Source organism: Ochotona curzoniae, unplaced genomic scaffold (assembly GCF_017591425.1).
Source record: "Ochotona curzoniae isolate NIBS_2020 unplaced genomic scaffold, NIBS_Ocur_1.0 patch172, whole genome shotgun sequence".
Classification (NCBI taxonomy): Eukaryota; Metazoa; Chordata; class Mammalia; order Lagomorpha; family Ochotonidae; genus Ochotona; species Ochotona curzoniae.
The window spans coordinates 50747-74818 of record NW_024466720.1 but is presented as its reverse complement, the minus strand read 5'-3'; the positions used below and the strand labels follow the sequence as shown (position 1 = coordinate 74818).

Genomic DNA, 24072 nt, shown 5'->3' with positions numbered 1-24072 from the left:
GTTCATGAGGGTTGGCTGGCTTGTTAAGCACGATTTGGGGGAGAAAAAGGAAAAAGAACCAGCAGCCAACAGTCATCAGAGTGTGAAGACAAACTTCAAAGGGCCAGAGTCCATCATCTCATCTAGCTTGCTCAAAACAAAGCTGTGATTGGTAACTTCTTATTCTGATGATAAGCTGAAAGCTCAGGCATTGGAGACTCAAAGAAATGGAGGTTGACACTTTGATCTGGTTAGAGACAGCTTTGGAAGAAATGAACACTTTCCATTCTCTTAAAGAGGCTCCCTTGCTGTTTTGTGATAAAGCTGGAAATCCAGGAAAGTGGTGTTCGCATTCTGAGAACCACCTGTCAGTTGCTGTTCTCATGCTGAAACTGGAAACGTAGAGTGGGCTTGCTCTTAGATCTTGCTAAGCGCAGCTTTGGGAAGAAACCAGTGTCTTGTACACTTTTAAAAGAGATTCCCCTTTTTCTAATTCCAACAGACACATGACCCCATCTGCCTGTTTGTGTATCTGACTCATTAGACTGCACATTTAGGGTTTCCTTTAAGGATGAGACTGTTCTAGAATTTACTACTGGGAGATGGATGCACAGCTTTTCAAACACAGTAAAACTACTGAGATGCTTCCTTGGGAAGAATAAATTTTGTTGCACATGAATTATACCTCAATAAAACTGTTATTTCTTGAGTTAAACACTTGGCGGCCTGGGAAGGATTAGTAATTTCTAATTAGCTGCTTTACACAGAGGTTAAAAAAATACAGGAGCAAACATAATTTTTGTTTGCTTTTATACACAGTCTTTCTCAGAGACCATTGTCTTAGAACTGCTCCACCAAACCAATAAGAAGCTCTGAGAAAAACGGGAGTGGGGGAGGAGGGCAAGGAGCTCAAGGTTGCTTTCCTCCCTCCTAAGGAGCCCTGAGGGGTGGTTTCTTACAAACCTCAGGCTGGGGTTCAGTTGGAGGGTTCTAGGTCAGACCCTCTTTCCTGGAGAAACTGCTGCCCACCTCCTATCATCAGAGCTGCCTCCCAATTAATGGTTCTTGCTGTTTCCGGAGAAGATTGTTTAAGGACTTAGGGCGCAGAACTCAGGAGGAAGGGTCGGTCAGGTCCTCTGCATTGACGCGTGGAGCCCTTGGGGAGGCCACAGTGAGAGGAAGCAGCAGGTATGCAGCCTCACGTGGCACCTAGTGAGACTCAACCCAGCATTGCAGGCAGTGCAGGCCTGAGGACGGCATTGGGAGGTGGGAGGTGTGCCCCCCCCCTCAGACAAAGGGAAAGAGCAGGAGGGTTGATGGGACCTTCACAGGGTTTTGGGCTGAAAATGCTGTCTCGTGTGGGTCAGGGGTCCTGCTGCTTCGTGATTTTTAACTTTATGGGAAGGGCATGAGCATCTGTAAATTAAGACAAGAATCCAGGAGCGTCAGGATAGTGAGTCTGTGAACGGAAGTAGCTTTAACAAGGAAAGGACAGACCACCTGGAAAATGTAGGGTTTGCCCCTGTGCTTGAGTACAGGTCTTCTCTGGGGCTGGAACACTGCTTCCCCTGGGTGGGGAAGTGTGACGTCTCATTCTGTGAGGTGCTGGCATCTGCTCCCTGGTGGGCCTGGTTACTCTTATGGTCAGAGAAATGAGCTGAAATCTTTGAGGGCAAATGATGGTTCCTTTTAAACTGCACAAGCATCTGACCAGGGTTATCTAGGGGCTAGGATGCGACTACTTGTTTGTCAGTGTATTCATTTTTGCATTGAAAGAAGTTCACAGTGAACACTATTCATTCTGAAAGACAAAAATGGGTGGCCAGCTTTGATGTGCAGTGGGTTTAATTGCTGCCTGCAATGCCGGCATCCCAGATCACAGTACTGGTTCAAGCCCCAGCTGTTCCAGCTCCAATCCAGCTCCTTGCTAATGCACCTGGGAAGGCAGCAGAAGATGCCCAAGTCCTTGGGACCCTGCCACCCACCCACGTGGGAGACCCAGATGGAGTTCCCAGATTGGGCAATCCAGTTGATAGAAGAGCTTTCTGTCTCTCCCTCTATATATTGCTCTATCTTTCAAATAAAGGAATAAAAATTTTAAAGGCAAAATTCCTGGAAATCAAAGCTGCCCTGCAGGGAAAGCCCCAGCTTCTGCAGCAGTGGGGAGTCCACCCCTTATCCCTCCTCCGGGACACACCTTGGAAGCCGATTCTCCCTGGGTCCTGCAGCCACACCTCCTGGAAGCCACAGCACCCTGGGTCTCGTGGAGGACCACAGGGAGGACACGACTGCCCCAGGACGGTTTGTCCCATTCCGAAAATGCCTGATGTGGCCCTAAGGGCAGTTCTGGAGACCCTATGCAGGGCAGCACCTGACACTACCTGACATCCCCTTGCTTTCTCCGCAGGTGGGCATACCATGACTTCTTCAACCGGTACCGGGTACTGGTCAAGAAGCAGGAGCTTGCCAACACGGACAAGAAGGCCATCTGCAGGTCCGTCCTGGAGAACCTCATCAAGGTGCGCAGGCCTGGGGAGCGTGCGGGGCCTGAACGGGGTGTGGAAACATCTTGCCCCACTGCCTCAGGATCTCTTATTTCTCAGATTCCCAAAGGCTTCACAGTTTAGCCCACCTGCCCTCCTGGGGGTCCAGGCACTGCCCAGAAGTCAGCTAGGTGCCACATGGCTGCACTTCATGTCTATCTGCCCGCCCAGCTAGCCTCAGGCCCTCCGCATGGACCCCTCTTCAGTAACCCAATAGATTCAGTGTTTTGCTCGAGTCAAATTGGAATTGCACCTGACTCTTGAGGCGGGAGGGCCATAATAGCAAAGCTACTAGGGACCTTGGGTGAGAGGTGGCTCCTAGAGCATTTCAGTAGTTGGAGAAATTCAGCAACTTCAGTGGATGCCCGTTAATGTCTCCATAAGGGACTAAATCATATTGAAAGTCTTCCCTCGGGGAAGGTAATAAAAAGGATTACTCTGAGGATTTTTACATTTTCAGCATGATTTTGCTAGGCAAGTCTTTCTGGACTTAACTGTGTGCTGAGCCATCAGGGTCTTGGGGGAAGTTTGTCTTCTGACTGTCTCAACCATTCATGCCTGTAACTCTAGGACATTGCACACGACACATGTGTAGCTTTAGCACTCTCTTTTGAACAGATAGAGCCCAAGTGTTGGTGCCCATTGCCCCGTTTTCCTTCTCCACCCATCTCCATCTCCACCCTCTTTTTTCTGAAACTTGGAGTAAGAGCAATGGACTGGCTAACTGAGGCTTGTGGTTGGTTAATTACATTGTACTCTGATTAACTGAGATTTTTTGCTGTGGTTCAAGCACTGTAGCATATCATTGTTCACAGTTGAGAAAAGAAACCTGCTTGTGTCCAGCTTGTCTAAATTAACAGGAAGCATCAGGGGAGCTTGTCTTGCCACTCCCTAGAGCTGGCTGACTGGTGTGCAGCCCAGGCTTGGTTATAAGCCTGCTGTCCCCTTTTTCCTTTGTTGAGGGTCCTGGGTTCATTCTGCTCCACCCTTTTCTGAGTTTCTGTGAAGTTGATGGCAAAACCTCCACTCCCAAGCAGGGGATGCAGTAGAGAGACACAGGTCACATCACTTTCCCCTACCCCTAGGTGGCAGGGGTGAATACCTGCCTAGTAACCCTACTGAGCACAGCTGTCCCTTCTCAAACTGATGATGAGCCTGCCCACTTGTTAGCGCCAGCTCAGTTATTGAAGTCCACATCCCTCAAGCCCCAGCACACTGTCCCATGTTCACGATTAGGCAGCCATCCCTGCGAGGACAGTGGCCTTGCCCTGGCACCTCCCCCTTAGTTATGGGCACTAAGCTGAACACACAAAGCAGTAGAGGAGTGAGTGAATGACTAGATCTTTGCTGAGAGACAAGTTAGAAACATGTTGTTTTCTCTGCCTAACCAAGGAGTTAGCCAGTAGACATTGTGGTTGATGCTAGTTGTTGACTCTTACAAACGTGGCAGAGCACTTATCTCTCTTACTATGACTTTGTGTCATTTACAGGATATCCTCAGTAGTGGGGTTGCTGGATCACATGTCGGTTCCATTTCTAGTGTTTTGAGGACTCTGTTTACTGTTCTCTCTATAGAGTGTAAGGATAACCTTTGAAAGATGTGAACCAGATCAGGCCACTCACCTGCACAAGGCTGTCCTGTCCCTCCTAGCCCAATTGTGTCCTGCAGCCTGAAAGGCCTTGGTGACTGTTTCCTTCCCACGCCTGCCTTCTATTCCCTGCAATCGGCCATCCTGGCCCTCAATCGTGTCCAGGTCATAAGCACCTGCTCCTCTCCTGAGACTCCATCCCCTCCCTCTCTGTGCCTGCATCCTGCAGTTGGTTCGATCTTTGCTCTGGTACCTCCTTGACAGTGGCTCCTGTCTTCATCCTCCTTTGGTGGCCTCCCCAGCTCGCCTTCTCTGCCTCCAGTTTTGTTTTCTTAATGACCTTTACCATCATCTGAAAGTGTGGTATCACTTCTTTGGGGAGCAGGCATCTTGTTCCATGCCTTGTCTTGGACAGCTAAGCCTGCCCCCTGGTAGGGGTTTGATGTCTGTTAAATGAATGCAAGGGCTTCACCTATGCCTATAGGGAGAGAGACCTTGGGAGACCTGGGCTGGGTGGGGCACGTGGCCTCTGCTCGCTGATGACTGCCTGGCTCCTCTCTCTACCTTGTGAAGGACCCTGACAAGTTCCAGTTTGGCCGCACCAAGATTTTCTTCCGGGCAGGCCAGGTGGCCTACCTGGAGAAGCTGCGAGCTGACAAGTTCCGGGCTGCCACCATCATGATCCAGAAGACCGTGCGTGGCTGGCTGCAGAGGGTGAAGTACCACAGGCTGAAGGGGGCTGCCTTGACCCTACAGAGGCATTGTCGAGGATACCTGGCCCGCAGGTGAGCCCAGTCGGGGTGGAAGAGGGCACCACCTCCCTCACCCTCTGCAGGTGGAGTGGTTGTCTTCTGGTCCTGTTTGTCTTGGTGCCAATACCCCCAGACCCCTAACCTCTGGAACCATCTGTCTGCTGCTGTGCACACCTTAGGGAGCAGGTGTATTTCCCAGGGTTCTAGGTGCTACTGACCTGTTTCCATCCTACCTGCACCAAGCTATGTCACAAAGTACCCATTTCCCTTTTGCCTTCCCATCATAGTTAGCATGCACTTAGTCTCACCATTTGTGCACACATCTCAAACTCCTGGAGTCTGGGATCTAGGGTCCCTCCTACCTAGGGGCTATTGCATCAACTCTAGGGAGGTTGGCTCATCCAAACAAAGGCAGCGGCCCAGAGGGGTGGAGCAAGAATGCCAGGCAGGCCCGCATGGAGCCACACACAGAGCAGTTCTTACTGCCATGGCTTCTGGGCCAATGTCACTGGGCTAACCATGTGCTAGGGCAAAACAAGCCAACTCCACTGAGGCAGGTGTGAGGGGCACAGCTCTCCATGAAATTCCCCTCACACCAGGCCCTTACTGCAGTTCCCAGAGTTGGGCTGAGCCCTACTTCAAGGTCAGTGCCATCCCCACACAGGAATTTCCCTTAAGTGATGGTAGCCACCACAAAGTTGTGCATGGACAGGTTGAAGTTTACAGGTGGCATTTCAGTCATCTGTGTTAAAAACAGCAAGAATGAGAGCTGAAAGCCTGTGTCCTCAAGAGAGAGCATTGCCCCCTCTTTACACTGTCACATGCTGACTGTAAACTGTACATCCGAGCAAGACCAGTGAGGACAGGTGCTAACGATCGGACAAACTGCACTGCAGCAGCTCTAAAAGGAAGAGCCTTGTCAGTGAGGCCGACACTGGGGGACTCTCGGTGGTCTTTGCCAATTTTCTGGGTTGTGTGCATGCGTCAGGCTCTCTGGCAAGGGCTATGCATGCATCAGAGTTGACCTGTCTTCTCTCTGCGGGGGTGTTTGCAATCTGCCGATCAGCAGGGCCCAGGTATGAAGAAGGTACACACCGGGGAAGCCACTGCCTTCTAAAGCAGACAGTGCATGCCCTTGGTGGGTCACTCCTATTGCACTGCCCTCCTAATGCACTGCCCTGAATGAGGTCCAGTTTCCTTTTTACTACTTCACATTGAGCCCAATGAGCACTTGCAGTGACCTTGCAAATAGGCCATTCAGAAGGATAGAGGGTGTCAGACACTCTGGTGGGAGGTGGGGTAGGGAAGGCAGAAATGAAAGGAGAGGTGATATCCACATCCAGGGTGTCCCAAGTGGAAAGGGCAGGGGAGAGGAGAAACCAGTGAGACAGCAGCGTGGGACCAGAAGGTTGCCGCCACTCAGTAAGATTTTTCCAGCACCTGCTGGGCTGGGACCTGAGCCAGATGCAGGCGGCCTGGGCCCAAGGAGCACACTCCATGATCCCTCCAGGCCTGGAGCATTGAACAGTGACCCAGGGTACCGAGGAAGACATTGTAGGAGAGTGGTTGTATGAGGCTCATGGAGGAGCTTAGGGTTACACTGAACCAGAAGCTTCTAGAAAGACTGGACCACCAGTAGGAGCAAGTGAGCCTGCTACTTTGGTGAGCCTGAATGCCCTGTGCCTGAGGCACCTCCAGGTCTGGTGAGGGCAGTGAGAGTTGGCTTGCCCTCGGGGTGTCCAGGCAGGGTTGTGGAGTATGAGAGGCATGTGTCATGGGCAGCTCTGGGTGCGGGTGTCCTTGAGGTCAGCCTGACCAGTCCTGCTGTGTCCCGCTTTCTCCAGGCTGGCTGAGCACCTGCGGAGGACCAGGGCAGCCATAGTACTACAGAAGCAGTACCGCATGCGGAGGGCGCGTCAGGCCTACCAGAGGGTGCGCCAGGCCGCCATCGTCATCCAGGCCTTTACCCGGGGCATGTTCGTGCGCAAGATCTACCACCAGGTGAGCAGCCACTGGAAGTGACTCATGTGCGGCTGGCTCTTGGCTTCAAGTGGCAGTGAGGTCATGGTCACCAATTGTGAATGTCTGTTGCAATATTCCCAGTTTGTCCCAGGTCCTTTCCTGAGTCACCTGAGGCTGGGAAGGGGGATGTTATGTGTCCCTGTGACATGAGCTGCTCAGGGAAGCTCAGGAGGAGACACTCGGTGTCAGCAGGCTTGGTCCTGTCCTTAGGCAGCACAAGAACAAGCAAGGGTTAGGGGAGGGGCCCTGCCTGCCGCCTGCCTGGCGTTGCTGCTGGTGTTTCCGTGGTGAGGCTGAGTACTCTGCATCAGCTAGGCTGGCTCTGCTGAGTCACTAACGTCGCAAGTTCAGCACTCTAGGGGAGGGGTGACTTGGAAGAGAACGTTTAGAAATGGTTTTGTTTTTTTCTGACTTGTTCTTTCACACTCAGTGTGATTTTTCTAAGCAACAGAAGCAGATTATTAAGTTGGTATGTCGGGGCCAAGGGGTGTCAGGGAAAGACAGGCCAGCGAGAGAAGGTTCTGTAAATACTCTCAAGGGATGGCCGCATTTAGGGGAAGAGGTTGGGAGGCAGCCAACAGGGGGCAGCAGACTCATGACATAAGCCCTGGGCACAACTTCTAGCTCATCTGAGCCTGCCTGCTTGTTCATTCATCTACGTCACAAACATAACTTTAGCTGGGAATGGAGATGGGAATGACCATGCTTTCACTTGCTGAGTGGTGTTGAATTCGGTGGGAAGAGGAAAGTCCCAGGGAATTCGAAACTGAATTTGTTGTGGTCAGCCAGGAGGAACCCATTGTGGCTACTCACTGAAATAAACCACCTTATGTCCAGCCCACCATTCCTGTGGGCAAGATCCTTACCTGCCAGGGCGATGGAGGAGGGAGCAACCAGGTAGTTCTTGAGTCCCTGTGGCTGTGAGAGTTTTAGCAGGTGGCTCCTTAACTAATAAAAAGTTTGATAGTCGGTTCCCTGCAGGCACATGCATTACAGAGCCCAGGTACAGCCTGCCCATGGAGCCGGCAGCACTCAGAACCTCCAGTCTCCTGGGCAGGTGTACTCCGTACCTCCTAGGACCAAACACCTGCCTTGGCTCTCACCTCCCAGCAATCACATGGGCTCCCCTTGCTCCATCGCATAGTGTGATGGGAGGTTGTACCTGTCCCCCACCAGGTCCTCACAGAGCACAAGGCCACCATCATCCAGAAACACACGCGAGGCTGGATGGCACGCAGACGTTTCCAGCAGCTGCGAGCCGCGGTCATCGTCATCCAGTGTGCCTTCCGGAGGCTGAAGGCCAAGCGGGAGCTCAAGGCCCTCAAGATTGAGGCCCGCTCAGCCGAGCACCTGAAGCGCCTCAACGTGGGCATGGAGAACAAGGTGGTGCAGCTGCAGCGCAAGATCGATGACCAGGTGAGCCGTGGGAGCAGGTGTAATCCCGTACTTCCTGGGGAGGCTGCACCTGCCAGAGGCCCCGCAAGACTGTGCTACCCAAAGACTCTGACCCCAGCCTCGGGGAAGGCAGGGAGTTGGTTCATGAGTGTTACCACCCATAGCACAGGCTCAGCAGCAGTGATGAGGTGTCACCAGAGGGGAACACGGCTGATACAGAGATAATTCCCTGTAAGGAAGGTCCTTGTAGGGAGGCTGAAGGATCTGAGTTGAGCGAGCTGTGAGGACAGCATCAGAGGTGGGTGCAATGCAGACACCTGGGCCCAGGGCTGCAGGCCCCCAGAGTTTTGTGATGAGTTCCCACCCCCTGCCACAGGCCTCCAGGAAAAATACAGACTTGCGGATCCCTTTTAGACTTCTGAGCCAGACTTGCAAGATTAAGAGGCTTAGGCTATTGGGCTGCTGCCTGGGTGGGCAGTTGTTCCTTAGCATGGCAACAGGGAGCTGGTGTAGCACCCAGAGCCCCGCCCTCCTGCAGAGAGCAAATGTGGGCTGATGATGGAGGTTGCTGAGCTCAGCTCTGTCCGTGTCAGCCCATCTGGTTCCCTGCCACCGGCAGTGTCTTTGTTACCGGTGAGGGACACGAGCACAGGTCTCCCAGGTAACCCCAGAGCCTGTGTCCTTCACCACCATCATGCCCTGCCGCTTCTCTGTCCCACTGAGTGCTGGAGAGGACACTCAGTACAGCGTCAGAATGTTTTCCTGGGTCAGCTGCACTGCTTGGAAGAAGAGGGACTCAGCCTCAATTTTCCTACTGCTGAAATGGAGCTATGGGACTATAAGAAGTAGTGGTCCAGCACCTGGAAGGCCTTGCTATACAATAGGAAATAATTATCACTACTGTTAACCCAGACATTTGTCCTCTGAAGTTCCACTTGGGGAGGAGACCAGGTGCAGCAAGGAGTTCTAGGCAGGCACAGGGCACTAGGCTCACACATCTGTGTGCCCACCTCTGCATAGCTGGTGGCCATTCTTCCTTCCCTCCAGGAGTCATTCTTGGTGCATAGAGAGTGACTTAAGCTCTGTGGGATGCATAGGAAGGCTTCTGTATAGGTGAGCCCAGCAGCTTCGCTTCCTTCCCATCCCTTGAAACATACCAAACCTCACGACTGGTGCCTTCTGCACCCTCTTTGGGTCCTTGTGATACTGTAAGGTGACTTCCTGGGTATGGATCATGGACTGGAAGTCCCTTTCCAAGGTCACCAAGGTGGCAAATGCTAGAGCATGGGTCTCGCCTAGCTTCTGTCTAATCCGAGGGCTGTGATAGGGGTGAGGTTTTCGTGTTAGCTTTAACCCTGGCCTTGGCTGAAGAGTCCTTTTCTGTTAGTCTGACTCCCAGGGTGGAAAGTAGGCTCCTTGGCTCATGTCAAGCGTTAGGGTGACCACAGGACCTCACATGGGTCTGCAGTGCACCAGCAGGTCTCACAGGACTGTCAAGATGGGAAAGGAGTAGGAAGAAAGAGCGACCAAGCATGGCCTGGCCAGTCTCATGCTGTTGCTGTACCTGTTCACAGAATTGGGTGGTGTTTAAGCTTCTCGTGACCCCAACTGGCAGCACAGTAAACAAGCCACTGTGTGTGTAAGGTACACAGGTGGCAGCAAAATGCTTCGGCTTTTCCAGTCCTGAGACGGAACAGGCTTTTCTGCACAGGGGTCACCACCCTGGCTGCTTCCTCCCTGGCTGAGTCCCACAGAGCACCTTGTTTGGCTTGGCACCTTCGTGGGGACATGAGAGGGAAGGTCCGGGCACAGGGGAGAGCACGCTTGGCACCTGTACCCAGACAGCCGGCAGTGTTGGTACAGGTTAGGAAGGGAGGTCCACCCACTCAGATAAGGAAGAGGGGTTCAGCCGTGGCTATCCTATGCAAACCAGAAGGCACCAAGGTGGTTGTTGGGAACATGGTGGCTGCTAGTGACTGCCCAGAGAAAGCACTGTATGGTCAAATGTCTCCAGTGAACCTCCTGGACATGGAGTATGCTCAGAGGGCCAAGCAACCTCTGAGCCTCCCCACCCCCCGCCCCGCATGCTGGGAGCCCTGGGAGTTGCTAGCTGTGCTGACCCTGGGTTTCTAGCTACGGGGTTCTGCGTTGATGTTTATGGCTTCCAAATTTGTCTTGAGAGGATAAAAATAAATCAAGTATTTTACCATCCATGTGCCTACGCATCACGGAGAGGCAGACTCAAAGGGCCTATTTTTAAAGCGAGCTTTTGGACCCTAAACTTCCTGCTTGGCAAACATCTGTGTGGAGTGGGAGCTGGTAGCCATCCCTATGTAGGGTATCGTACATTGGGAGCAGGGGGAGGTGTCAGGACACACACACAGGGGCTTGCTCTCTCCTGCCTGCATGTCCCAGGTGCCCAACCACATGCCAGGTGCTGCAGTTTGTATTTTGATTCACTTAATCCTCACCTCAGCCATAGGAGAGTAAGAGTAACACGGTTCCTCTTCTAAAGCTCAGGAAACCAAGGCATAGAGAACTGGTAAGTCACCACTTGGGGTCTCACAACTGTGTCAATACAGCCAGGATGGGAATTCAGCCGGCTGGTGTCAGGATGTGTGTTCTGTGCCCTCTTAGAAGGTTGTAAGGTACCCGTTCGCCAAGAGATCCTTGGGACTGAGAGCACCGTGATGCAGAGGAGACGCTCGCCCTTGGTGTGGGTGTGTGCTTGTGGAGATGCCAGGGACAACTGGCACTTTGCCATGGGAGCATGGCCTGGCATAAAAGATTGTGCTCTAGGGGTGTGTTGTGTCATGAGAGGAGACACCAACCCAACACTCTGCACTGGCTCCTTGGAGTTGCTTGTTGCCTGGGCCCTTCAGCAGGTGCAGCAAGGTGTTCGGGTTCCTGTAATTCCTGGAGACCTTGCAGGAGGCTGTTCTTTCTCTCTCCAAACAAGATTCTAAAGGCAGGAGGAGACAGGCACAGGAAATCCCAAGGGATTTATGGACAAGGCCCCAGCTGCACAGGGAACTGGATGATGGCTTAGCTGTTCTCAGAACCATGGCCGAGAGCTTGGGCCTCCAGGCCAGATGTTCACCTGTGCGGTAATTGCATCCCCAGGCCATATTGCTGAATCACCTGAGCCGAGGAGGTTTTGAAAGTGTCCCCAAGACCAAGAAGTCAACGAGGGGAGGAGGGGGCACTGAAGGAGAGACCAGGGTGAGATTAGCAGCCCAAATGCATATCTCAAACCCTTGGGCACTTACCTGAGGAAGAAAAAAGTCACGTGGTACTGGGTTAGCAAGAAATAACAGAAGAAACAAGGTCAGTGGAGAGTCTTAAAGTGCAGATGGGAGGGTGGGAACTGTCCGTGGTGCTGGCGTTTTCTCACTGTGTGGCCCCATAAACAATGGAAAGCCGCAACCCTTCAGTGTCCCTTTCAGAAATAAATACGGTGATAATGCCCGGGTGGTCACATATAGTGCTCTGGGTTGACAGTCTGTCCCAGAGGAACGTGGTCAGGCCTTGTCCTGCCACAGAAGGGACTTCTCCAGGCAATTTCTAGACAGGTCCCTGCATTCGTTGGGTTCCTCAAACATCCTCAGAGACTGCTGGTCGGTCCCATTCCTGCTGCTGAAGAGCTCAGATCTGCCCTCCGCTGGGCAGGGAACCCAGACTGCTATTCTTTAGTTTGGTTAAGAGCTCAGTTTGCTTCAAAGGTTTGCTTGAACAAGATCTTTTCTTATGAGGGAAATGCATGTGCTACATCAGCTCCAACAACCAGGGACTCTGGGTCCTCTGCTGGTCCCTATAGCACACCTCTGGGTAACCAGAGAAAGACAATCCTGAAAAAAAGAGGGACTGAACCTCTGTAATTGAGTAGAGCCCCAGGGATGCACACCTGGGAACCAATGACCCTTCTACAAGACAGCAGTGCCATAGGGCAGGCTGATGGTCAGACAGCAGGGCCTGGCCCTCACTGGTTTCTGCAGCTAGACATCCTTGTCCAGTGTACAACCTGCCCAACTGTATTAGGGTGGATCCTGATTGATGCTTTACATACCCTGGGGTTAGAGAGAGGACAAATAAATGCCCCCAATACCACTACGTGACTGGGTGCCTACTATGGACAAGGGACTGTACCATGTGCTGCTCATCTGCTACTTGTTCACTCACACACATGTTACTGAAAGTTACCTACATCCCCATTTCACAGTTGAGAAAAACTGAGGTGCAGGAAGGCCCTAAAGCTGTGATTTACCCTGCTTTTCAAACATGTATGAATGCACTGAATCATAAAATGTTAGTTTAATAACTGACCACTAAATATACGGAATCAAACAGATTTAAAAACTCCTGACTAGGGCTGGTACAGTGGTATAACGGGCTAATCCTCCTGCAAGTGCCAACATCCCAGGGCACCAGTTTGTGTCCTGGCTGCTCCAGTGCCAATCTAGATCTCTGCTTGTGGCCTGGGAAAGCAGCAGATGGTGATCTAAGTCTCTGGGACCCTGAACCCATGTGGGAAACCTGGACCAGTCTTGGATCAACTCAGCTTTGGCTGTTGTGGCCGTTTGGGGTGTGAACCAGTGGATGCAAGATCTTTCTCTCTCTCTCTCTCTCTCTCTCTCTGTGAAATCTGCCTTTTAAATGAAAGTAAATCTTTTTTTTAAGGCTGCTGACTGAATCTGTAGGTTAGCATATTTTAAAGATATTTAAGTGTAACCTTATATGTCTAGGGTCTAAGAAACTTGATTCTCATTATATAAAGAAATGTCTCATTTCAATGGGCCAAATTACTCTCTATGTGCCAGGTTGGCAGAAAGCTGAAGTCACAGGCTACTCCTTTGTGACTGAATGGGGGGGGGGAGGTAAAGGATGGAGGGTGCAGCAAGCATTCCCTCTCTGCTATGTGGAGCCCCTCAAGCTCCAGCAGAGACTGAGCCCCAAGTGGGCACTGCAGGGAGGTCTTATGCCACATGACTGGAGCCTTCTTCATGGTCTGTGAGAGCAAGGCTGGCAGTTAGGGCACGCATAAGGATGGATCAGGCTATCCTGAGGGGTTCCTACAGAGTCAGGAGTCCTGGCTCTACAGTGTCAATTGATTCAGAACATGGCCTACCCCCTGGGTCACACACAGCCAGGAGGTCCCAGCGTGTGGGGCCTCATGGCTTTTCTGCAGCTGCTCTGCTCCAATGTCTGCGCAGTTGCATCTCTTGTGTGAGTTTATCACTGGTTATGGACATCTCAGCATTTTTGCCTGTAGCTCAGCTTGTCTAGGGTTTCCACAGCAAGTAGCCATTAAGGGTAACCAATTCCTGTTTGTTGCTTGCTTGATCACATGAAGAACCCTTCTCACTCCTGCTTTTCTCTGCTGACTACTGCTAGCTCACATCTCTCACCCATAATTTACACTTAGCCTTGACCCTGGCTCTTGGCAGGAATTGCTGCCTTGCTGATCTATTGTCCTAGTGGGCGGGACCCCAGGGGCCCAGGCTGCTGGCCTGCAGCTTGGGCATTGGTTCCCAAGGTCGGTGTCTGAGCAGGCCAGCTGTGGCTAACAGGTGGGAGAGGAGGCCTCCGTGGAAGAGGGGCTGCTGAAGGGGTCCTTTGTCTCAGAACAGAGATTAGGTTGCAGCTCTTGGTGCCAGAAGGTTTGAGGGTAAAAGGGCTCAGTGTGAACGAGCCAGGAAACCCCATCAGCCAGAGCTGCAGACCTGGGGAAGCAGCTACATCATCTCTGCAGCTTTAAGCCTAATGGAGAATCTGTCCAGCCACTGAGGAGAGCTACCTGCTGCCTACTCTTGGTCCAAGAGCTCCTTGAACCATTGTAATGTCAATGTGGCTAGGCTGTTTCCCTCTACTCCCAGTCTCACAGTAGAGCTTTGTTAGAAAGATGCCAGGAAAGCATTGGAGCATGGCATGGTTGTAAAGTTTAATTCCACCATGGAAGCTCCTCTTTTGATTGCCTTCAAGCTTTTTCCTGGCCCAATAACTCTCTCTTTCCCCTTCCTCCCTTTACCCCACCTCCTACCCCACAATCCCATTTGCCATGTTCTCCCAAGAACAAAGAGTTCAAGACCCTGTCGGAGCAGCTGTCGACGGTCACCTCAATGCACGCCGTAGAGGTGGAGAAACTGAAGAAGGAGCTGGCACACTATCAGCAGAGCCAGGACGGGGACGCCAGTCTGCGGCTGCAGGAGGAGGTGCAGAGCCTGCGCTCGGAGCTGCAGAAGGCACACTCGGAGCGCCAGGTCCTGGAGGATGCCCACAGCAAGGAGAAAGACCAGCTGAGAAAGGTAATGCAGTGGGGGCTGGCCGGGGGCAGCTTCTCGGTTCCCAACCTGTGATGTTCATTGTCCTGCACGGTCCTGGGTCTTGTGCCCGTAGGCTAACCATCTGCTTATGTGTGTATACACCTGGAGTGGCCCTGCATCGGGAGAACTCACTCAAGTGTGTGTCCATTTACCTAGCACAAACTGACAGAGTGACTTTAGTTAGCTGGACCCATGGGGGAAAGACACACACACACACACACACACACATACACACACCTTCATGTGTCTCAGAGGAAGTGGCTACTGTTCCTGACCTTGCATTCAGGGATTAGAGGAGGTTTCTGAACAACCTACTCCTGTCCATGATCAATTGTCATGTACTGGATCAATTTTCAGTTTGAAAGTTCCAGCTGCACTTATCCATTCTGACTGGCTGGTGGGGTCCACGGGCTTCCTCCTTGCCCCAGAGGATGTGCCCTCCTGCATTTGCCCAGATCTTCCAAAGACCCAGGTATGAAGTTCTCTCTCATCCCACAATACAGCAGTTCCCACTGTTTCTACCAAAGCACTGTTGGAGAGCCCTCTGTGCACTTGGAGACTGCTGTGCTCTCCCATCTTCACAGCAACCCATGAGCCAAGGTGAGAATAGCACATGGCCAGCTCATTAGGCATCTGTCTTTCATGGGGCATCACAGTCAGGATAAGACTCAGCGTCCACATTAGAGTAACAGCCACAAAATGTGGCAGACCAAAAGCTGGCATGGAGGAGGCCCTGGGGCGGCCACTGCAATACCCAGAGAAGCTCCCATCCTTGTCCAGCCTTTCCAGGCATGTGCCTTATTGGCCTCTATTCCCTCTTTAAGGGTTCAAACCATTGGTATAGAAACCCCTGTAGTGCTCCATGAGCTCATGTTTGAGGCTTCTGGACAGAGGGGAGGCCTCGGCCCTCTCTGTTGTTCTGTCTCCCTCTCGCACCCCCACTTCCCAGTGCTGGTCTCAGCAACCCAGGCTAAGAAGCAATACCCATGGGAGAAGAAAGCCTGAAGGCCAGTTCATTGTCCCACCCCAGGCAGAATGTGAGTCCCCTCAGCTACTGCATTCACCCACTTCCCGCTTCTTCCATGGGGCAAAAGTGGGATTCTGACAGGGTGTGGGTGATGAGGAAAGTCAAACCTGGAGTTTCCCAAAGCAGCCCTCCTCCTCCTGGTGAGTTGCTTTGAGGCAGCACAAGAGCCTCCTTGCACATGACCTTGCTAGCTTAGCCTCTGCAAAGCCTTCAGTGGACTCCCTTGTTCGGACCAGAGCATGTGGTGCTGGGAGACCCCTGTAACCTGTAAGTCAAGGGGGATACACACCTGGAGTCTGCTGGCCCTCGGGAGCTGCTGAATGACAACTGTTACATGGGATCCAACAAGAAGGTGGAACCCAGAGGCATGAAGAAGAGGAGACTATTTGAATTGGAAGCTCTAAGAGATAGGGGGCCCTGGGAGGACAAAACGAAACCACTCCACATATGAATCCCACTAGATCAGATGCCTTCAAAGCCTGTTTACCCTTCAGATCTGCGGAACCAAGGTCTCTGCCATCCCTTCCCTGCACGTAGCACCTGACCCATCCCATTCCTGGCTTCCCACTCAATGCTGAGACTTGGAGGCTCAGCACACTTGCGCATGCAAGTCCCCCTCCAAGAGAGTTTAATAATTTTTTTAAGATTTATTTATTTGAGGGGCTGGCATGATGGTTCAACTGGCTAATCCTCCACCTACAAGTACCAGCATCGTGTGTGGGTACCAGTTCATATCCTGGCTGCTCTACGTCCCATCCAGCTCTCTGCTTTTGGCCTAAGAAAGCAGTAAAGGATGGCTCAAAGCCTTGGGACCCTGAACCCATGTGGAAGACCCAGAAGAAGCTCCTGGCTTTGGATTAGCTCAGCTCCAGCCATTGCAGCCAGCTAGGGAAAGAACCAGTGGATGGAATATCTTTCTCAGTCTCTTCTTCTCTCTGAAAATCTAGCTTTTCACTGTAAGTCAGGCCTTTATTTGAAATGAAGCATTAACAGAAAAGACAGAGCTCTTCCATCTGGTGGTCACAATAGCCAGGTTTGGGCCAGGAGTTTCTTCCAGATCTCCTGTAGGGATGCAGGAATCCAAGTATTCAAGTTGTCTTTTACTGCTTTCCCAGGCACATTAACAGGGAGTTGCATCAGAAGTAGAGCATCAAGGAATATGTATCACAAATGGTTGCTTAACTGTGCAGTGCCACAACACTGATCCCCTGAGTATAACAGTTTCTAATATGAAAAAAAATCTTAACAAAATAAAACAAGCTTCTTCCCCAATTCTCGAGAGGATTGGTGCTATTTCTTGGAGCTGTGTTCACCTACATCTTAAACTCAAGCTTAGAACTAACAGAGAAGGAGGAAGCTGGGGCAGTGTAGACAGGGTGTGACTGGAGCAGAGCACTAAGCCCTTTCTTAGCTCCAGGCGTCAGTAAATCCCAGCTTGGGAACACTCAGAATGACAGCTGCACTAGATGTGTCCCTGAGCAGGTGTCTGCCATCCTCAGGGCACATGGAGCCCAGCATTCTCCTCCAGGGTCTAGAGAAACATTTTCTAGTGTTGGGGACACAGTGCTAGTTGGGTTCCATGTCCATTGAGGGCACTGGATGTGAAAAATCACCCAGTTGGTTTCCTACTGGGCCCCGCAGAGACTGATGAGACCCACAGACCACACTGGGTGGGGCAGGTGGTTGGGTGCATCTGCTGATAAACGTTTAACTCACATGTCTGATGTTTCTGTTGTCTCAGGTAGCAAGTGCCCTATCAGAACCAGCACCCTAGTACATGCCAGTGGTGTTCATCAGAGCCTGCCTATCCAGCCTGTCTTGGCCTATGGAAAGCCAGGTCCTACAGGAGGGGACTGGAACTCCTCTTGCTGTCCCCAGGCAGATGAGTTGAGTGGTGTTTTATCTGCTGAAGGGACCCCTTGCTTGGGCTCCTCTGCCAAGTCAGCTTCCTTAGAGCCTGTGGAAGGTACATACTGAATTCCTTCCAAACGCATTCCCCATATGGGCAGCTGTTGTGCACCCATCCATATTGGTGTATGCAGCTGGGCTGTTTGGCATCCCTGATGAAGGTGGTGGCTCTCGAGGCTGCCCTTGAGACAGGGAATCAGCTCATTACCCAAGATCTGCTCTGAAGGCGGCCAAGGGGCAGCAAGATCGTGCTGAGAACAGGGCCTAGCTTGGTGAGGAAGAGTAGGCCCCAGCCAGGTGCCTGGCTCTGAGCAAGGGTCCTTGGCACTTGTGAGGGGTGCCCAGTAGGCCCCTTTCCTGGCAGGTGGGTGGGGTGAGGCTGTTGCCTCATGTCGTCAGCATAGCTGCAGCAGCTACTAGCTGATTACCTCAGGTAATTTCAGCATGCACGTCCTTGGGTTTTATGAATATAGAGAGATCTGGCCTGGAAGGGACTCTTCCATCAGAATGTGCCAGGCCTTCTCCCTAAAGACACAGAGCAGGACTCGTGTTACAAGCTAAGGCTTGGAGTTGTGCTCTTGGTGACTAATGGTTTGGGAGGAGACTAATGGTCATGAGAAAGAGGCCCTGACTGGTCCCTGGGGAAGGATTCTGTCTCACTGTAGAAATCTTAGGCGTGCACAATCCTGCATCCTGCTCCCTCCACAGGGATCTATCAAGTGCCTGTTTTGGACACTGTTCTGATCCTTGTTCTTATAGAGTGAGAATGTACAGGGATGAGGGAAGAAGGTGCGCATGGGTCTCACACTGCCTACCCACTATTGACCGTGAGCTAGCAGGAGAAGGAAGGCAGAGCCAGGAAGCTGGAGCAAGCCCCAGGGGGCTGCAGGCTCCAGTACTGTGTGTGCTGGCCAGAGGTATCTGAAAAGACACCTGGGAGAGGGGAGCAGGCAGCCTGTGAGGGCTTGGAAGGAACTGGAGATCAAGGTAGCAGCAGGTGCATAGACTGATGGGAGTTGGCTCAGCAGCTTTGAGGGCATGAGAGACCCTGCGGTGGAGTGAGGGAGAAGGAGGATGGCAGGAAAGTGCTGGGGTCTGAGAGGCTGTGGGCTGCAGTCAGGAAGGGTCTTCTGACCCTGAGGACAATGTTCACCCTTCAACTCCCCAGAGAGCTGATCGCTGTTAGGGATAGTAGGTAAAATACTGTCTGCTGTATCCCTTTAAAGACATTTTTGCTATAGTCTCAGAGTTGCCTTACCGTCCTCACCTTCTAGTTAAAAAAAAAAAAAAAAACAGCTGAGTGAAACTCCTTAAGCATTTGCCAAATCAAAGGATTGTTCCTGCTAAGGGCTGTGGTTGCAGATTCCTGCAGAAAGGCAGGAGGTGGCTGCAAGTCCCTGCCTGGATGAGTCAAAGGACACCTCGTTTTGTCCCAGCTACACTTGCTGAGGAAACACCTCCCTCCTTCCCACACCTCCCACTCCCCTAATGGAGCTAGTGGATGGGGTTTAATGAGTCCTGGAGCTCAGCTAAGGTGTCCTTTGTCCTGTTTATAGCCTCACTCAGTGCACCCTAGGTCGTTGGCAGCTCACAGGGCTGAGCCGTATGGCTGCAGAGCTCTGTCACCCGCCGATGCTGAGCCGCTGGGCACGAGGAACTGGGGCAGCACTATCTGCCCTTTCCAGGGTGTGGAGCTGACCATTAGTTGGTTCTCTTCCTGCCACACATTGAAGAGCAGAAACATGGGTGCCTCTCTCAAACCATTCGGGCAAGCAAGATGGACAGCTGCCCAGGTGCTCTTCAAATGAGAGTTGCTTCTCTGCGTTCCAGGAGGCAGTGGTGCTCTCGCTTTGTAGTCAGACTCAGGATTTTAGATCATTGGTGTGGATGGAGATTTTGCTGCTCGCTGGGTGGATTATGTCAGGGCCTGAGCACTGTGTATTGTTCAGGGGAAAATGAGTGGTCTTGGGAACCTTCTCAGGCACCTGCTGGGTAGGGAAGGGGAAGCCAAGTCTGGCTCCATTACCTTCACAGCTTTCTATGACCCACCCCGCAAGCTCACCTCAGCTTTCCCTAGCAGTTGGTGGAATCAGCAGCCACACCTGCTTCTCCTTCCTGCCTTGCACCTCCTAACTGTGGTACCTTCCAGCTTGGGGCTTAGCTTCCCAGCTGTCTAGAAGGTGTGGTTGACCCTGTAGATTGTGTCTGGTGTGACTCCTGCATCCAGAAAAAGTGAGTGCAATCCTGATTACTTGCCAAGCTAACTTAAAGGTCCTCATGAAGACACTGAGTGGGGAACTAAAATTACAGCGATTAGATATACTTCAGGAATGTTTCCCCTTCATGTTAAATGCTTCTGAATTGAAGTGTCTGATTAAACAAGCTCATCAAGTAATTCAATTTGTGCATGTATTCTAATATTTGAACCAACTATGAAGCATTAATAAAAATGCCTTTATGGGACCCTTCCTTCTTTGTTGAGGCAAGTGTTGGCTCCTTAACTGGGTTCTGCAGGCCCTAGTGTCAATGCCCCTGGCATTTGCAATGCTGGTGGCCTGCTAGTCTCAAAGACTGCGACACCCTGCAGTAATGTCCTTTTGTCCAGGGACCAGGGAGTCTGGTCCAGGCTGAGCAGGTGGCCAAGAAGCAATGCAAACTGATGAAGCCTCAAACAGATGCTGCGTTGCAGGATGCTGTATGACTGTGCACCCTTGCAAGATAGGAGGCCTTCATGGAGGAGTGATAGTGGAGCCAGTGCTGGGAAGAAATGAATCTGCACACAATGGAATCTTCCTGGTGTGGAGGGACAGGTACTTGGTAAGGCAGCTAAGACACCACTTAGGATACCTGCCAGCCATATGGTGTGTGCCTGGGTTTGAGTCCCAGCCCTGTTCCACTTCTGGCTTCCTGTTACTGTGTACCCTGGGAGATAGCAGATGGTGGGTCTCTGCTACCCACTTGAAGCACCTTAGAATGAGTTCCCAGCTCTGGCCAAGACACAACCATTGTAGCCATTTGAGGAAAGAACCACTGGCTGGGAGATTGATTCTGTCCCTCTGCCTTTCAAATAAACATTCTGGAGAACTGGGTTGCTTCTAAAGCCTGGCAGGAGGCACAAGGGAAGGACAGGAGCTGCAGGGTGGGCAGAGACCAGGTGAGAAACTGGGCCTGGGGGACCTTGGGAGTGTCAAGGGAAGCGATCAAGTTTATCCCAAGAATCAGGAGCAGCTGTGCAGTCTGCCCGTACTCCTGGGACTTGCCTGGCTGCAGCTGAGTGTCATTCAGCATCATGGAGAAGATTTCCCCTCCCTGTGTGTGTATGTTTGACTCTACCTACGATGCCGCCTCCCACCGCAGCCTGAAGCAGCCAGCTGACCTCCCTCTCCCTTGGCAGTCTCCTGGGCTTCCATGCTGACTGTGGTCACCTCCTTATTGTGGTTCTCAGCCACGCATAATGTCACCCTTAGGGACTAGAAAAGTCCTGATTGTCTCAAATAGGTAGGAGCCAGCTCTGCCAGGGGAGCTCTCATGCAGTGCCCATTCTGTCCCCTGCCCTCATCACCAAGTCCTCTCTTAGTGGCCACAAGACACAAAACACAAGGAGTAGTACATAGTGCAGCTTCTTATATGTGTAGTCCTCTGCTAGCCTCATCTGTGTCCCACCACCCCATAGGAGAACCACCACCCTTTCACCTGCCTCTCCATACAAAGGGGCCCTGACCCTGTCCACTTATTTGTGGGGTAAGGGTCAGGATTCCCAGAGCAGCAACGGGATCACCCAGACACTCATCAGAGCGTCTGTGTTGTAACTTGCAACTTGCAGCAGCACAGCCGCAGGTGGCATCACTAGACAAGTCAAGTGCTGCTGAGTGTAGAGCGTGGAGGGAGCCACTGTTCAGGCCACTTCTACATTACAGAGGAGAACTGTCCAGGAAGGTGATTTGGGGCACTGGGTGGCATGGACAGGATTAGCAGTGGGAGTTGTGTGTGTAACCCCCAACCCCAGCAGTGTTGTGTGTCTTGTTTCTCTCCCTAAGACTGTGGAGGGCAAACTGCTGTCAAGACCACCTGCAATGCCTAAAGGAGAGCCAGGGCACCTGAGGTCCAAAGGCAGGTAGGGACCGTGGTATGGCTCCTGGACCCAGCCTTGGGTCTCCAGATGCAGTGCTTAGCCAAGGGAGGCTGTGAGTATGCATTCAGCTGTAGGGGTCTTCAGCTCCTCCTGTGAAGCCAGGAGAGGAAGGGGAGATGGTGTTTAAATTGAAATCCATACCTCTAAGTTACCAGCCTCTCTGGGGCCTCCCTTCCTGCTTTTCTGCCAAAGCAAAGTCTCTGCAACGTGTTTCTTCTTGGCATGCAGGTGGCTCCCATGGACATTGCCAGGTCTTCTGTCATCGCCATGCTGGTGTCTCCCAGGCTGTGTTCCCAGTGGTACAGCAGCTAAACCCTGTGATTCCAGGCACCTACTGGCCATCACACACTGTGCTTTGGCCAAGGGTAGCCTTACCCAGAGGCTTTTCTCTGCAGGCAGGAAGAGTCCTCAGGAAGATGGCTCAATCCAAGCCTTGATCCTCGGAGCCAGGTTGCTCCTTCTGTCTATCAGAAAACCTTGACAGTTGAGAGTGGGAAAGCTGGTCAGGCAGGCAAGCACTAGGAGCCTGTTGTAGGCACCCATCTGCCTTTTGCTACACCTAGTGTGGAGGTCACCTCATTTAGTACAGAGAACAGCCCTGTGAGGTGAGCATCAGTCCTGTGCTGAGGGGACATGTTCATCCTCTCACAGCTGTCCCTCATCTGTGTCACAAAGATGAAATGATTACGTCAGGAAGAACGCATCTGTGAGGTTCTAAAGGCAAAGATGGATTGATTGCAACTTAACCCTCATGGGATAAAAAGAGAAACCTAACCTTTCCCTTTCTCTCTTATACCAATAGTTTCTAATTCTATAGGTTAGTTCTAAATTGGTACATTTTAAAAATCCATACAAAAAAAATCCATAGCAAAAAAATTTTTAAATCCTGCCTTACGGTGTTTTTTTTTCCTTTTTCTTCAGAAAAGCCAGGGTTTCTAAAAAATATATATATGCATGTATTTATTTTTATTGGAAAGGCAGATGGACAGAGAGGAAGATCTTCCGTCCGATGATTCACTCCCCAAGTGACCGCAACGGCTGGTGCTGCACCGATCTGAAGCCAGGAGCCTGGAATTCCTCCAGGTTTCCCACTTGGGTGCAGGAACCCAAGGCTTTGGGCCATCCTCAGCTGCTTTCCCAAGCAGGAGCTGGATGGGAAGTGGAGCTGCCGGGATTAGAACCAGCGCCCATATGGGATCCTGGCACATTCAAGGCGAGGACTTTTGCTGCTAGGCGACCACGCCAGGCCCAGGCTTTTTCTTTTGTTAGTGTTTTCGTTCATGCACTTTTTTTCTGGTAACATTTTGTGGGGTTACATTAGCAGTGTTGTCTGAAGCCAAATGCTGGATCGAGTGGAGTATGAGCAAAAGCCTTTGTCCCTTGGCCATACTTCCGTGTGTCGTCATCCACTTCCTTGTCCGTTTGACCATGAAGCTGCAGTAGGGAAGGCATAGGCAAGAAGATACAAGACCAGGGATAGTCACCTATTGTGAATTTCAGGTGGAATTTGGCAGGTCAGGCAAGCAAACATAGTGCAGGTGCCTGGTCCCTCTTTCAGGTCCTCAGCCAGGTGTGAGTGCACAGTGGACTTCCTGTGAGGTCATGGGCGCATGAGGTGACTGTGCATGAGACGACACTCACCTTGTCTTCACGACAAGACGACACTGTCTTGTCTTCACGGGGCTTTTCTTTGAGTGTGCCTTCTTCCCTGCAGAATGAGAGCAGCTTTGGGAAAAGGTCTTTCATGCCTACCAAGGAGCCCCCTGCCTTCCCCATTATCCCTGGGGAGATATTCCTCCCTGATGTTCTCTCTCTCTTCCAGCGTGTAGCAGATCTAGAGCAAGAAAACGCTCTCTTGAAAGATGAGAAAGAACAGCTTAACAACCAGATCCTGGGCCGGTCTAAAGGTCAGTGTCAGAGCCCTCATGGTCCGTGTTTGTGTCGGGCAGGGGGCCGGGGGAAGTGTGGGTTCTGATTGGTGCTTTCTTGCTAGTTTTCCCCTGAAGACTCCCAGCAAGTGGGTAGTTAAGATGCTGGGTGGGAAATGCGTCTTGGAAAGGAGCAGTGGAAAGAAGAGGTCAGCTCTGAGGTCCAGCCGTGATGTGCAGTTGTAAAATTTAATAAGAGGAGACACGAGCATTGTAGACAGTAAGACAAGGAGGTGGAAGGGGATGAGGGTTCGGGGCAGCCTGTGCTTAGAGCATAACCCCACCAGGTGCTTCCTGTGGCCTCAAGGCAAAGTCTCGTGACACAGGAGTGCAGGCCCTAGAGGGCTTGTGTGGGGAGTGAGGTGCCTATTGCGGTCCAAGTGCTCCAGACAGCAAGCACACAGCAAGCACTCGGGAACCATCAGCACTGCCATTTCTGCACATGCCTTTTCCATGCATGGTTTCCACCATGACCAG

At 51.8% G+C, this 24072-nt stretch overlaps 1 protein-coding gene across 1 annotated transcript in view; it reads left to right on the top strand.

The window, feature by feature from the left end:
* Positions 1–24072, top strand: part of LOC121166535 (unconventional myosin-Vb) — a 114645-nt gene that overhangs the window by 49775 nt on the left and 40798 nt on the right. Inside the window, exons 15-20 of the mRNA XM_040995715.1 lie at positions 2387–2498; positions 4685–4896; positions 6708–6864; positions 8062–8301; positions 14349–14582; positions 23490–23574. Coding sequence (XP_040851649.1) covers positions 2387–2498; positions 4685–4896; positions 6708–6864; positions 8062–8301; positions 14349–14582; positions 23490–23574 — 1040 coding nt within the window. The remainder of the gene's footprint in view (positions 1–2386; positions 2499–4684; positions 4897–6707; positions 6865–8061; positions 8302–14348; positions 14583–23489; positions 23575–24072) is intronic.